Consider the following 16,975-nt stretch of genomic DNA (forward strand, 5'->3'; position numbering starts at 1 on the left):
TCTACAATTCATTTTCAAGTCAAACCAATGCCATTAGAAAGCTAACTCAATTATCTACAACTTTCATGTTTACACCGAAAGCTAATTCAAAACAGAAACGGGTGAAAAATAGAAAACAATCGAGGAAAAAGTTTGCAGAAAACGTGTCACGATTTTGGAAAATGTGCCACGTTTTTACGACCAGAAAAACCCAACTTTTGACATTTTAAAATGGTGCCACGGTTACCAAATCGTGCCACATTTTTGACAGTATCAGGTCAAAAAAACAGCTTTTCAAAAGTGCGATTTCTACCATTCTAAGCTCTTCTGGGTTCATAATCGACCCTAAATTGACTGAAACGATGTATTATGGTTACCCTATGATCTATAAACGTTTTTCTACATCAATTCTATGGTTTCTCATCATCTAATCATCATTTCACCACTTTTAACCTAATTCTCAAATCCTCACAAACTCAACCTAAAATATGTTATATGCAATCTAATGATTCACAGACTTAATATTAGTGAAAGATAGTCTCACCCTTACCTTAAAGAAGTAGAAATCGCAGCTCTAGGTCTTCTCCTCTCCTCTTGTTCTCCTCTTCTCCAAAAGTCGTTTTTAACGTAAAAACGTTTTCTAACTTAGACTTCCTTATTTATAACCCCTCTTCTATTCTTTCCTATTTCCTCTTAAACCACTAAACTCTTTAAATTTATAAAACAACCCCACATCTCAATAACTATTTTATTTTCGAATCTTATTTTATTTAATAATAAAATAAGTCACAACGTCTCATAACATCTCTAAAAAAATCACATAAATCACGTACATCTTATAAATCATATAAAAATCATACTCCCTCCGTCCCAATTTATCTGAGCCCTTGGCTCATTTCACACAGATTAAGAAAAATGTATAAATAAAGGGGAAAGTGAAATATATTGTATTGGGAATGATAAAAGTAGTATTATTTAGTATTATATTGTATTGGGAATGATGAAAGTTCTATTGAAAATTGAAATGGCTCAGTTATTTTGGTACACTTTTTTTAGAAAATGGGTCAGATATTCCGGGATGGAGGGAGTATAATATATCCTAAAACTCATTAAAATAATTAAATAATTAAAATGGGCGTTACAACTCTCCCCAACTTTAAGAATTTTGTCCTCGAAAATATACCTCAAGCAAACAACTCAGGATAAGACTCCAGCATCTTACTCTCAAGCTCCCACGTCATGCTTTCTCCAGTCGCTCCGTCCCAAACGACTTTCACAAAAGGTATCTCTTTGCCTCTTAACTTCTTCACTTCACGACCTTCAATCCTCACTGGTAAGGTCTCCACTGTAAGGTTATCTCTAACTTGCACAGCATCACTTTGGATCACATGAGATGGATCCGGAACATACTTCCGAAGTTGCGACACATGAAACACGTCATGTAAATTCGAAAGATGCGGTGGTAAACCCACCCGGTAAGCCACTGTTCCAATCCTCTCCGATATCTGATACGGACCAATAAACATCCGAGTCAACTTCTTTGACTTCAATGCACGACCCACACCGGTCATGGGAGTAACTCTTAAGAACACATGATCTCCCTCTTGAAACTCAAGGTCTTTCCTACGCTTATCATGATAACTCTTTTGTCGACTCTGTGACGCTTTCATCTTTTCTTGGATCATCTTTACCTTCTCAGTAGTCTGTTGAACAATTTCTGGTCCTAAAACCACACGCTCGCCTGACTCAAACCAACACAACGAAGTTCTACACCTCCGACCATACAAAGCCTCGAATGGTGCCATTCCAATACTAGAATGATAACTGTTATTGTACGTGAACTCTATCAACGGTAGATGACTATCCCAAGTTCCACCTTGCTCAAGTACACTGACTCTTAACAAATCTTCCAATGACTGAATCGTTCTTTCCGACTGACCATCTGGCTGTGGATGATACGCCGAACTCAACCTGAACTTAGAACCTAAATCCTCTGGCAAACTCTTCCAAAATCTAGAAGTAAACCTTGGATCTCTATCTGACACAATGCTCGAAGGAACACCATGCAGCTTCACTATATCTCGAATATAAATCTCCGCCAACTGAGCTACAGGAAAACTAATATTAATCGGAATAAAGTGAGCCGACTTCGTCAATCTATCAACAATCACCCAAATAGCATCATTCCCTTTAGGAGTATTGGGCAAACTCGTCACAAAATCCATGGATATACCATCCCATTTCCACTCTGGCACATCTAAAGGTGTCATCAATCCAGCAGGTTTCTGATGCTCAACTTTCGACTTCTGACAAATCAAACAGGAATACACAAACTGTGCCACATCACGTTTCAGTCCAGACCACCAAAACAACTTCTTCAAATCATGATACATCTTTGTAGCTCCCGGATGAATACTCAAGCTACTTCTACGACTCTCTTCAAGAATCATCTTCTTCATCTCATCATTGTCTGGAATATAAATCCTACCTCGAAACCTCAACACGCCTTGATCATCGACCTTAAAGTCATTATCTTCAGTCTGATTATCAGCAACCAACAAGTCCACAAACTTAACATCAACTTTCTGCGCCTCTTTAATACTTTTCAAGAAGTCGCTATCAATCTTCAGCATTCCTAGTTTAACACTTTGAGACGACATCTCACAGACTAAGCTCAAATCTCTAAACTGTTCCAGCAACTCAAACTCTTTAACCATCATAGCAGACATATGTAAAGTCTTCCTACTTAAGGCATCTGCAACAACATTAGCTTTACCCGGATAATAATTCAAACCAAAGTCATAATCTTTCAACAATTCAAGCCACCTTCGCTGTCTCATATTCAATTCCGTCTGATCAAACAAATACTTCAAGCTCTTGTGATCACTAAACACCTCAAATCTCGAACCATACAAGTAATGTCTCCAAATCTTAATCACAAATACAACTGCAGCTAATTCAAGATCATGAGTAGGATAATTTCGTTCATGAATTCTCAGATGTCTTGATGCATATGCAACCACTTTACCATCTTGCATAAGCACACCGCCTAAGCCCAACTTGGACGCATCACAATACACCACAAAAGTTTCATCCGACCTTGGCAAAATCAAAACTGGAGCCGTCATCAAACGCTTCTTCAATTCATTGAAACTGTTCTCACACTGAACATCCCACACAAAGGCTTTTCCTTTACAAGTCAACTGCGTTAACGGAAGAACCAACTTAGAAAATGTAACACCCTGTTTCTAATAAGCGGTAAAACGCGCGAATATACAAACATATTCTAGAAATAGATGCTACGTCTTCGAATAAACCACAATTCATACATGCATAAAGATCATGTTTACATAACATAGCAGCGGAACATACATATAATCATAAAACATCTCCAGGTCTCAACAAAATACAAATGTATTCTCCAAATCTCAAATAACAAGTACCAACTCAACTCCAAAATACATAGTCAAATAAAACAGCATGCAAGAACTACCCTAGATCAGAGCCCTAATCTAGACACTTGCATAAAAAGAGGAACTCCACTCCTCGGCATCATCAAGCAAACAAACTAAGCATCCTGCACTCCATCTACCCGTCCATACAGAAAGGTAGGTGGTAAACCACTGAGGGTTAGCATTACATCATCATAATCCATATGAAAACATAGCATTCAAGGAATCATACATATCACATATACAAAACCATCCCTCCTAGAATACTAGCATCACATGATTATTATCCCCCATCACTTACATTTCAAGCTATCACATTATTAACATGGCATAGCAAGCATATCCAATCTCTAAACAAATCATCGACATAAGTTCATCAATTATCAATCAAAGAAAGGATTACTCACCTTACTCTCCACTTAGCATACTTAATTCAAAGGTACAATTCAACATTTCAAAGTTATAAGCAAGTAATCATCATCATCAAGGAAATCACCACATCATATGCATATACATATACAACTCTCACTTCATCATTATTATCAAATTAATTATCATCAAATAGATTCACCAAGTGTATAAGCACAAACAAATAAGACATGCAATTAGAGCATAATTCAATTATTCACAACCATCAACAAAATCCACCAATGTACATATACACCAATCCACACAATCACAACATTCACCAAATTTCACCAATGCACAAATTCACCAAGTCATATATTCAATTATGACACGACTCATCAACTAATCAAATGGATATGATGCTCTAGACTCTTCTCTAGATGCATGTGGTACCAAATCACCTCAAGGTCGTCACCTTCGATGCAACAAAAACATCGTAATCACCTCAATTGGATATAAAATCCGCCACCATCAGTCATGAATGCATGAACATATGACTCGACTCAATGCATATGTTCACACAAACAATAATCACTTCACCATCACCATCAGTTTGCATACATGCGTTCACCAACAAGATCATCATCAATATTAGCATGTATGAATTCACCACCAACAATCAACATTTAACATGTTCAACAAATAACATAACATAAACATGTTCATCACCATTCAATTAGTATATATGCATCGACAACAATTCACCACCCCTTGAAATATATACAATTACCAACAACATTCACAATACAAGCAACATATAGTTGTCACACACATATGCATCACCAATCATCTCCACGTAAATCAACATATAGTTGCCACCTTTTCACATAATTCTTTACAATCCAAAATAAAGGAACAAATACAACATATGATCACAAACATCATATTCATCACTTAACAACCATTCATACATCATCTCATAATCATATTAATCTATCCATAAAGGATTCATAAGCAATTGGCTCTCAAAACTCATTCTCAATCAAGTTCATCTCCCAAAATCACAACATTAAAAATAATAATTGGGCATTGAAGCCAAAATCGAGTAAACAAGTTTCAATGCCTCAACTAAGCATACCTCAAGTCCATATATAAGTGCAGTAGGTATACCTTGGCGTTTCACCGGCTAAACACGACGGAATCATAAAATTCACAAAGTTCGTCTCATGATATCATTTTGCAAAACCAATTCATTTACAAAACAAAACCAAGTTAGATCCCTTAAACAAGGTCATTTCTTTCATAAAAACACCCCTAGATGATTAGGATAAAGTTCCTACACTTAGGAATAAGTTTGGAAGCAATTTGGTTGAAGAAAAATGCATTTTTAAAGTTTCTGGTCAGGCAAAATCGTAGTATGATTTTTCTCCATCGTAGTACGATTTTTCCAGTGCGAAAACACTCCAAAAACTGGTCAAAAATCGTAGTACGATGGCCACCTGACAGACAGCATCAGATTTTCCAATTTTCACGTTTTCGCGCGTAAAATCCAAACCGTTAACCCGTTTTCGATGCCGTTTTCGCCTACATGCTCCTGACACTTAGCTCTATCATAATCTACAGAAAAATTCAAGTTTCAACCATCCCAAAATCATTTTCCAAAACCTCACATCACACTCATTTTCAAAACGGTTAACACTCGAATTTTCACACGAAAATCTCGTTTTCTCCCAAACGACTCGACTAACACAATCATAACATGAAAACAGAAATTCTACCAAGTCCAATTCATCGAACAACATCAAAAACTCAGTCAACAACCTCATATTTCAAAAGTTCATTTTGGTCCTTCACATGAACAACTTAGCATAAACTTCACCAATCCGAACAACAACTTCACAAATGGAATACCTATGGAACAAACCAACAACAACAACATATCCAATTCAACAACAACTTTATTAAACATGAATTCAACCACAAATCAACAACAACATGTCACAATTCATCAATTTAAGCACAATTCACAATATACCCATTTATACATATCACGAACATGCAATTTCATCAACAACAACAACAAACTCATCACCAATTCATACAAAAACATATCATGTTCATATCTACCTATTTTGACTTACAAATTCAACAACAACAACACAATTATCATACAAATCATGTTCTCAAACATAACAACAATAATCATGCACAAATTTACACCAATTAAAATCAATTCATCAATTTCATAAAAATGGGTAAAAGAAAAAGTTATGAATTATGGTTGAATTCTAACCCTCTTACCTCTAGCACCAAGATTCTCTAACCCAAACTTCAATTTAGCTCCTAGATGATGAATCCCTCTTCTAGCCCTAGTCTTCCTCTTCAATCTCTTCAAACCCTTTCTTCTCTCTATCTCTATCTCTTCTCTCAAATGAAATGAAATGATAAATGTTTGTAAAACCTAATTTTCACCAACAACTAGAGTTTATATATGCTCTATCCAATTGGGTTTATCTCACAAACCTTAATGGGCCTAACCCATTTCTATTCTAACTCCAAATGTTACTACTCACTTAACTGTAAAATATATCACTAACGGTCACTTACCGGTAAATAAAATAATTACTACACTCTATAGTAACTTAGTAAAATAACAACTCTCATTAAGCACTAAAAACAATCCTCAACAAAATTACAAAATTACCCCTACTCTTAAAATGACCAAAATGCCCCTAAGTCCAAAATGACTAAAATACCCTTCTAACACCGAATCCTACAATTCCCAACTAAAAATACACATAGAGGCGAATAATCACACATGAGCACATATAACACACAAAAATAAATAATAAAATATAACTAGTGAAAATCGGGCTGTTACAGAAAACCCTTCTATAAATCTTCTGTAATAACCAGCCAATCCCAAACAACTTCTAATCTCGGTAACCGACTTAGGAGTCTCCCATTGTGATACTGCATCAACTTTAGACAGATGAACTATAATACCACTACCAGAAATAACATGGCCAAGAAAACTTACCTCCTTCAACCAGAATTCACACTTAGACAACTTAGCATAAAGCTTCTTCTCTTTCAGTACTTGCAAAACAATCTTCAAATGTTCAACATGTTCTTCTTCAGACTTGGAGTATATCAAAATATCATCCATGAACACAACCACGAAGCGATCCAAAAATGCATGGAAGATGTGATTCATATACTTCATAAACACACCAGGTGCATTACTAACACCGAAAGGCATCACCTTATATTCATAATGTCCATATCGCGTTCTAAGATTTGTATTCTGCATATCTTCATCCTTCACATTAATCTAGTGATAACCCGATCTCAAGTCAATCTTGCTAAACACCCGTGCACCCACTAACTGATCCATCAAGTCATCAATTCTTGGAAGTGGATACCTATTCTTTATCGTTACTTTATTCAACTGGCGATAATCAATGCATAACCTCATGCTACCATCTTTCTTCTTAACCAACCATACCGGCGCTCCCCAAGGTGAAACACTTAGTCTTATAAACTTCTTATCAAGCAAATCCTCCAACTGATTCTTCAACTCAGCTAACTCAGACGCTGACATACGGTAAGGTGTCATAGACACAGGCTTCGTTCCCAGAATAAGATCAATCGTAAATTCCACTTCTCTTTCTGGAGGTACATCAGGAATCTCATCTGGAAAAACTTCAGGAAAATTGCATACCACTTGTATCTTATCAATCACTGCTTGATTTTCCATAGATAAAGATGTCATCAAGGAGAACATCAAAATTCCATCACGTTCTAATTGCTTCAGCTGCTTAGTAGACAAAAACTCAGCTTCACTCTGTTCTTCAGCAGAAGAAAAGTGCACCGTCTTACTAAAAAAAATTAATATGAACATGGTTGTACTCCAACCAGTTCATACTAAGGGTTACCCAACAAACAACAAACAGGACAGCTTAACGACCGTATTTTCAACTGTCAAACGACACAACACGACTCAACTACTTGGCCAGACGGATGGACCGACCTGCTCTGATACCAATTGTAACACCCCGTTTTCCCAACATAAAAATTTCTTAATAAAATCAGAGTAATTCATCGTAAACGGAATGTCACATTTCATAAAAATCATAAATGGATTAAATAAATATTTATCCTTCAAAATTCAACCAATAAATTACTTAATATAGCAGAATTTAACAACTTCTAAAAGTTGTCCTTGGCACCAAGGCCTCATCATAAAAGTATCATAAATAGTCTAAAACATAATAACTAGTTCAATCCGACAACTTCATTATAATTCTCATAAAACAATACGTAAGGAATAGAAAATAATGTCAAAACTCCCATCCCGTTAGGTATCAGAGCACCTAAAGACACACTTGTGAGGAGTCCACTCACGACCACACCTAATCTTGATTACCTGCAAGTTACTCATACGAAGAGCAACATTTTCAAGCAGAAGGGGTGAGATTTCTCAAACAATAATATCAAGTATATAACTCATCAATTACATTTAACAACATAAACATCATATAATTCAACAATTATAATTAAGTACATAGATATCATCATATAACAGTCATAATCATCGTCACAAAACATCATACAAATATTTCATCACTAGATACTTCGTTAAAACATCACAACTTAACAATTTGACTTGACAATGCATCTACACTCGACTATGCAACTCTTATCATCTTATATCATCTTGACAATGCAAATGCATGTGGTACCATTCTAGGGCATAAGCCCTCGTCGCTTATGAACATAAATATACTCCTAGGGCATGAGCCCCCGTCTCTGTTGAGCATAAGCTCCTAGGGCATGAGCCCTCGTCTCTGTTGAGCATAAGCTCATAGGGCATGAGCCCTCATCTTTAAATGAGTATGCATAGACTCAACATCTTATTACTTAGAAACTTCATGAACATCTTATAACTTCGTGACTTAGACCAACATTTACATCTTAATGAAGATCAACAACAACATATGCAGCATATATTAATTCATATCATATCAGCATCATAATACAACAGCATCAAATGATAATCAACAACATCTTAAACATCGTAATATTCCACATAATGCATATACGATTATATATCATTAGTAACAACATTTAAGCATCTTCTGACAATTTCACAGATCATTTTCACGCCAAACCAAGATCATTGAAAGAATAACATAACTATCAACATATACATTCATATTCATATCTAAGTTCAAAACATTCTTCAAAAGCAAATCAGGTTTGATTAAATAATACATAGGCCAAATACTCATAAAACACCTCAACTAAATCCCTAATACCTAAGTTTGAAGTTTGGAAACCAACCATAAGTTTTTGGACTAACTTAGGATTAGTTATGCTAAGTTTTCTTAAAATTTTCTGAAGACCTACTTGGACTATTTTCAAAATAACTCAAAATCTACAATTCATCTTCAAGTCAAACGAGTGCAATTAGAAAGCTAACTCAATTATCTACAACTTTCATGTTTACACCGAAAGCTAATTCAAAACAGAAACGGGTGAAAAATAGTGAACAATCGAGGAAAAAGTTTGCAGAAAACGTGTCACGATTTTGGAAAATGTGCCACGTTTTTACGACCAGAAAAACCCAACTTTCGACATTTTAAAATCGTGCCATGGTTGCCAAATCGTGCCACATTTTTGACAGTATCTGGTCCAAAAAACAGCTTTTCAAAAGTGCGATTTCTACCATTCTAAGCCCTTCTGGGTTCATAATCGACCCTAAATTGACTGAAACGATGTACTATGGTTACCCTATGATCTGTAAACGTTTTTCTACATCAATTCTATGGTTTCTCATCATCAATTCACCACTTTTAACCTAATTCTAAAATCGTCACAAACTCAACCTAAAACATGTTATATGCAATCTAATGATTCACATACTTAATATTAGTGAAAGATAGTCTCACCCTTACCTTAAAGAAGTAGAAATCGCAGCTCTAGGTCTTCTCCTCTTCTCTTGTTCTCCTCTTCTCCAAAAGTCGTTTTTAACGTAAAAATGTTTTCTAACTTAGACTTCCTTATTTATAACCCCTCTTCTATTCTTTCCTATTTCCTCTTAAACCACTAAACTCTTTAAATTTATAAAACAACCCCACATCTCAATAACTATTTTATTTCCGAATCTTATTTTATTTAATAATAAAATAAGTCACAACGTCTCATAACATCTCTAAAAAAATCACATAAATCACGTACATCTTATAAATAATATAAAAATCATATAATATATCCTAAAACTCATTAAAATAATTAAATAATTAAAATGGGCGTTAGAACTCTCCCCAACTTTAAAAATTTTCATCCTCGAAAATATACCTCAAGCAAACAACTCAGCATAGGACTCCACCATCTTACTCTCAAGCTCCCACGTCATGCTTTCTCCAGTCGCTCCGTCCCAAACGACTTTCACAAGAGGTATCTCTTTGCCTCTTAACTTCTTCACTTCACGATCTTCAATCCTCACTTGTAAGGTCTCCACCGTAAGGTTATCTCTAACTTGCACATCATCACTTTGAATCACATGAGATGGATCCAGAACATACTTCCGAAGTTGCGACACATGAAACACGTCATGCAAATTCGAAAGATGCGTTGGTAAACCCACCCGGTAAGCCACTGTTCCAATCCTCTCTGATATCTGATACAGACCAATAAACATCGAAGTCAACTTCTTTGACTTCAATGCACGACCCACACCGGTCATGGGAGTAACTCTTAAGAACACATGATCTGCCTCTTGAAACTCAAGGTCTTTCCTACGCTTATCATGACAACTCTTTTGTCGACTCTGCGACACTTTCATCTTTTCTTGGATCATCTTTACCTTCTCAGTCGCCTGACTCAAACCAACACAATGGAGTTCTACACCTCCGACCATACAAAGCCTCGAATGGTGCCATTCCAATACTAGAATGGTAACTGTTATTGTATGTGAACTCTATCAACGGTAGATGACTATCCCAAGTTCCACCTTGCTCAAGTACACAGACTCTCAACAAATCTTCCAATGACTGAATCGTTCTTTTCGACTGAGCATCTGTCTGTGGATGATACGCCGAACTCAACCTCAACTTAGAACCTAAAGCCTCTTGCAAACTCTTCCAAAATCTAAAAGTAAACCTTGAATCTCTATCTGACACAATGCTCGAAGGAACACCATGCAGCTTCACTATATCTCGAATATAAATCTCCGCCAGCTGAGCTATATGAAAACTAATATTAATCGGAATAAAGTGAGCCGACTTCGTCAATCTATCAACAATCACCCAAATAGCATCATTCCCTTTAGGAGTATTGGGAAAACTCGTCACAAAATCCATGGATATACTATCCCATTTCCACTCTGGCACATCTAAAGGTGTCATCAATCCATCAGGTTTCTGATGCTCAACTTTCGACTTCTGACAAATCAAACAGGAATACACAAACTGTGCCACATCACGTTTCAGTCCAGACCACCAAAACAACTTCTTCAAATCATGATACATCTTTGTAGCTCCCGGATGAATACTCAAGCAACTTCTATGACTCTCTTCAAGAATCATCTTCCTCATCTAATCATTGTCTGGAATACAAATCCTACCTCGAAACCTCAACATGCCTTTATCATCGACCTTAAAGTCACTATCTTCAGTCTGATTATCAGCAACCAACAAGTCCACAAACTTAACATCAACTTTCTGCGCCTCTTTAATACTTTTCAAGAAGTCGCTATCAATCTTCAGCATTCCTAGTTTAACACTTTGAGACGACATCTCACAGACTAAGCTCAAATCTCTAAACTGTTCTAGCAACTCAAACTCTTTAACCATCATAGCAGACATATGTAAAGTCTTCCTACTTAAGGCATCTGCAACAACATTAGCTTTACCCGGATGATAATTCAAACCAAAGTCATAATCTTTCAACAATTCAAGCCACCTTCGCTGTCTCATATTCAATTCCTTCTGATCAAACAAATACTTCAAGCTTTTGTGATCACAAAACACCTCAAATCTCGAACCATACAAGTAATGTCTCAAAATCTTAAGCACAAATACAACTGCATCCTATTCAAGATCATGAGTAGGATAATTTCGTTCATGAATTCTCAACTGTCTTGATGCATAAGCAACCACTTTACCATCTTGCATAAGCACACCGCCTAAGCCCAACTTGGACGCATCACAATACACCACGAAAGGTTCATTCGACCTTGGCAAAATCAAAACTGGAGCCGTCGTCAAACGCTTCTTCAATTCAATGAAACTGTTCTCACACTGAACATCCCACACAAAGGCTTTTCCTTTACAAGTCAACTGTGTTAACGGAAGTGCCAACTTAGAAAACCCTTCTATAAATCTTCTGTAATAACCAGCCAATCCCAAACAGCTTCTAATCTCGGTAACCGACTTAGGAGTCTCCCATTGTGATACTGCATCAACTTTAGACGGATGAACTGCAATACCACTACCAGAAATAACATGGCCAAGAAAACTTACCTCCTTCAACCAGAATTCACACTTAGACAACTTAGCATAAACTTCTTCTCTTTCAGCACTTGCAAAACAATCTTCAAATGCTCAGCATGTTCTTCTTCAGACTTGGAGTATATCAAAATATCGCTGATGAACACAACCACGAAGCGATCCAAAAATGCATTGAAGATGCGATTCATATACTCCATAAACACACCAGGTGCATTACTAACACCGAAAGGCATCACCTTATATTCATAATGTCCATATCGCGTTCTAAGAGTTGTATTCTGCATATCTTCATACTTCACATTAATCTGGTGATAACCCGATCTCAAGTCAATGTTGTTAAACACCCGTGCACCCACTAACTGATCCATCAAGTCGTCAATTCTTGGAAGTGGATACCTATTCTTTATCGTTACTTTATTCAACTGGCGATAATCAATGCATAACCTCATGCTACCGTCTTTCTTCTTAACCAACCATACCGGCGCTCCCTAAGGTGAAACACTTGGTCTTATAAACTTCTTATCAAGCAAATCCTCCAACTGTTTCTTCAACTCAGCTAACTCAGACGCTGACATACGGTAAGGTGTCATAGACACAGGCTTCGTTCCCGAAATAAGATCAATCGTAAATTCCACTTCTCTTTCTGGAGATACATCAAGAATCTCATCTGGAAAAACTTCAGGAAAATTGCATACCACTTGTATCTTATCAATCACTGCTTGATTTTCCATAGATAAAGATGCCATCAAGGAGAACATCAAAATTCCATCACGTTCTAATTGCTTCAGCTGCTTAGTAGACGAAAACTCAGCTTCACTCTGTTCTTCAGCAGAAGAAAAATGCACCATCTTACTAAAAAAAATTAATATGAACATGGTTGTACTCCAACCAGTTCATACTAAGGGTTACCCAACAAACAACAAACAGGACAGCTTAACGACGGTATTTTCAATTGTCAAACGACACAACGCGACTCAACTACTTGGCCGGACGGATGGACCGACCTGCTCTGATACCAATTGTAACACCCCGTTTTCCCAACATAAAAATTTCTTAATAAAATCAGAGTAATTCATCGTAAACGGAATGCCACATTTCATAAAAATCATAAATGGATTAAATAAATATTTATCCTTCAAAATTCAACCAATAAATTACTTAATATAGCGGAATTTAACAACTTCTAAAAGTAGTCCTTGGCACTAAGGCCTCATCATAAAAGTCTCATAAATAGTTTAAAACATAATAACTAGTTCAATCCGACAACTTCATTATAATTTTCATAAAACAATACGTAAGGAATAGAAAATAATGTCAAAACTCCCTAATTCATACTTAAGATATTTTTAAAAAAGTTGAGAACAATTCTTGTAGAAATAATTACTTTTACATTTTTTTTTGTGTTAATCTCCTGTTTTGAAGGGAAGAAGTCTCTAGTAATTTGAAATTCGAAATTCGACAGAGAATGATAAAATCTGAACAACGATTGTTCTCATCAGGAATTGAACTTGGAATTCGAAATTACAACACTTTTGATGTAATTTGATTTTAATACTTAAAACACTAAAACTGGTACTACAAGAGATACCCAAAACTTTTGATGTAATTTAATTTAAGGGTGTAGTTTTCCTGATAGTGATAGTGGTTGGTTGCTCAATTATATCTATACATTATTTCTAATCACTGTAAACTGCTATAATTGTTTAAGCACATGCATCAGTTTAAGCACAGACATCAGATTCTTGTCATTTTTGTACGAACTCCATAAATTATTATTGATCACTAAGAGAATCATATAGATAATAGTAAATAGTTTATTTATTTGACTGCATACGGACTGCAAGTGAGTACATATATATTACACCAAACATAAAGAACTGCATTTTGAAACCTTCCCAAAAAATAAATTAACTCTTTGATCTCCTAATAATCATGTAAACCGCCCCTAGAATAATTCAGTATATGTTTGTCTCCTTCAGATCTTTGATCCCTCAATCCTTAATCTCTACTCTCTAGTATCACCATCTAAGCTTTGCTTGGAAATACTGCAAAACAATGACCAAAACAAAATAATAAGTAACACAGAAAAACAATGAGGGAACAAAAAAAAACATGACCAATTCATAAAGATTGGTGTTACCTTCTCAATAAGTGATAGATAATATGGCTTCACTGCTTCGACATCAACTAGAACCTTGCTTTTGCTGTAGAGATCATATTTGTGCAAAAATTACATCATTAGTAATTATTATGTAATGAGGAGAAGCAAAAGATGTGTGCAAATGAATAAAAAAAATGATGAAACTAAAATACAAATATACTTAAATATGTGGAGCCACTTCAAATCAACTTCATTCATCAAGTGAGTGTATGCACCATCCTTATGCAAAGCTGTAAGGTAAGGTCATCTAGTTTTTCAGTAAATAAATTTTCTGTGCAGAGAATGGGGTAAGTTTTCACATAATAACGAAAATGCCTACGGTAAAAGGAGTGATATCTGATAGTGAACAATCCAGCATTTGGCAAAGTGGAGCCATTTTCCTTAGCAACCTGTACATTGGATGCACAGTGTATTAGATCATTGAATCTACAATTTAGACTATTACACATTTGATTCGGAGAATCTGCACATTGGATGCACAGTGTATTACATCCTTAGCAACCTGTGTTATACCCTAATTTTGGACCTAAAAATACTAGCTCAATTCTTCTTTTCTTGCATTTCAAGTCGTTTGAATTGTCTCTGATCAATTACACCTTCCTCTGCATCTTATTTCAATGTTACTTGCAAAATTCATGAAAAAGGGTATTTTAGTCATTTCCTACGTCCAAACTCATTTTAGTCCTTAAAAATTGTTTGAGTCTTTTCAAATGGTTTGAATAAGTCTCTATTTCAATTCCGTGTTAAAATCCATTCCAAAAATTGCATTTGAAGTCATTTTGAGTCAGTTTAGCCCCTAGGGGCACTTTAGTCTTTTCATGTGTTAAAACTCTGTTTAATTTCTAAAAAAATCGTCCCTGAGTCTTTTCATTGTGCTTGTATAAGTTTTTGCTTAAATTCCTTGTTAAAACCCATTTTAAAATTGCATCAGAGTCATTCTGAGTCGTTTTAGTCCCCAGGGGCATTTTGGTCTTTTCACACGAAATTTTGGCAGAGAGAGGTTACTTTAAAGTACCTCATTTAAGTAATTGGTTCGTTTTAGTCCATTTTGTGTTTTTTATTTTGTTTCACTTTACGTTTTTGTCAATTTGCCAAATTTTAACCAATTTTATTTTTTAATTTCTTTTTAAATTTCATTTTAGTCCCTCAAAGTTGTTAAATTGCACTTTAGTCCTTTTATTTCATTTTATTTTTTTTAAGGTTTTTATTTTATTTTTTTAGTCCTTTAAGTCAAATTTTTGTTTTAAGTCCTTTTTAGGTCAATTGCATTTAAGTCCCAAAGTCTCAAAAATTACAGAATAGTCCTTTTTTAAATTTACAGATTGGTCCCAAACTTTCAAAAATTGCAGAATGGTCCTCAAGCCAATTTCCAGCCAAGGACGAGTTAGTTACAGTCCAGCACAGGTGTCAAGGGCTCATTGGTTCAGATGTCACAGCTGGCCTATAAATACAGGCCAACTCATCACATGTGCCAGGATCACACCATTCTCTAACCGCCAACTCAACAAACACCATTTCACATTCTCTCTCCAAAATCAGAGATCAAATTCAGAATTCTTCAAGAACACGAAGAACACACACAAACCCTAACTTTCCAGTAACGAAAATTTCAATCAATTGCAATGAATTCAAAGCAGTTCTCAGAGATTCACTGAAGAACCTTCATCATCGAACTTTTATTTCTGCAATTCGAAGCTCAAATCCATCACTTGAGTGACAAATTTGAACGATCACAGAAGCGAAGCTTCGAGAGTGAGAAGAAGCAAAGAGGGCCTTGGATTCTCCCCGACCTCAGGCGTTTCAGCAGGAGCTTTCTATAGTGCTGGGTTCATTAATGCTATTGCTGAAGATGCTGCTGAAAGTAGTTATGTGCCTACATTTGTTGTACCAGGAGGCACCGTGAGGAATTGGGAGGCCATTGATGTTCCTTTAGTCATGCATGCTTCCACGTAATGTGTCTTGTTGTTCATGTTTTTCTTCATTTTCAAAATAACAATCCTTTCGCTCTGCCCAAGGCGAAAGTGATATCCTTGTAAGGGCCTGTTTGTTTCGCCATTGCCGTTATCAATAAAAGTTGTCGTCTTTCCCACGAATCTTTGTTTTTTTTTTACTTTTTAGTGCCTTTTTCTTGGAAATAATGGTAATGCCAGAAAAAACCAAAACATCTGTATTTTCTTATTGATTTCAAAAATCTGCATAAAAAACATTTTTTCTAAAATCTTCCCAATCATATTATTCAGATTGAACCACAATAAACCCGTTGAACACAGTGACCCTATGGTTCCTCCAAATTTTGAATTCCCTGTATACGAAGCTGAAGATGAGGAAGATGATGAAGAGATATCGTATGAGATCACTCGATTACTTGAGCAAGAAAGAAGAGCCATTCAACCCCACCAGGAAGAGATTGAGCTTATCAACCTGGGTACTGAAGAGAATAAGCGAGAGATCAAGATTGGTGCTGCACTAGAGCCAGAAGTAAAAAAGAAGATCACTCAGCTTCTTCATGATTATCCAGA

The 16,975-nt window shown here is 35.9% G+C and overlaps 1 protein-coding gene and 1 long non-coding RNA gene across 2 annotated transcripts; both read right to left on the reverse strand.

Annotated features, from left to right (window-relative positions):
• Positions 1 to 1,163: 1,163 nt before the first annotated feature.
• LOC146922001 (uncharacterized) lies at positions 1,164 to 1,505 on the reverse strand. Its single transcript, XM_085711428.1, has one exon. The coding sequence runs from the start codon at positions 1,503 to 1,505 to the stop codon at positions 1,164 to 1,166; it is 342 nt and encodes a 113-aa protein (XP_085567554.1).
• A 12,586-nt stretch (positions 1,506 to 14,091) lies between these two features.
• Positions 14,092 to 14,628, reverse strand: LOC146922002 (uncharacterized). Its single transcript, XR_015012300.1, has 2 exons — positions 14,436 to 14,628; positions 14,092 to 14,340 (listed from the first exon to the last, which is right to left on the reverse strand). It is a non-coding gene; the product is annotated as an uncharacterized LOC146922002 (long non-coding RNA).
• Positions 14,629 to 16,975: the final 2,347 nt, after the last annotated feature.

Source organism: Medicago sativa, chromosome 5 (genome assembly GCF_051527215.1).
Source record: "Medicago sativa cultivar Bolivia chromosome 5, Bolivia_mono, whole genome shotgun sequence".
Lineage (NCBI taxonomy): Eukaryota > Viridiplantae > Streptophyta > Magnoliopsida > Fabales > Fabaceae > Medicago > Medicago sativa.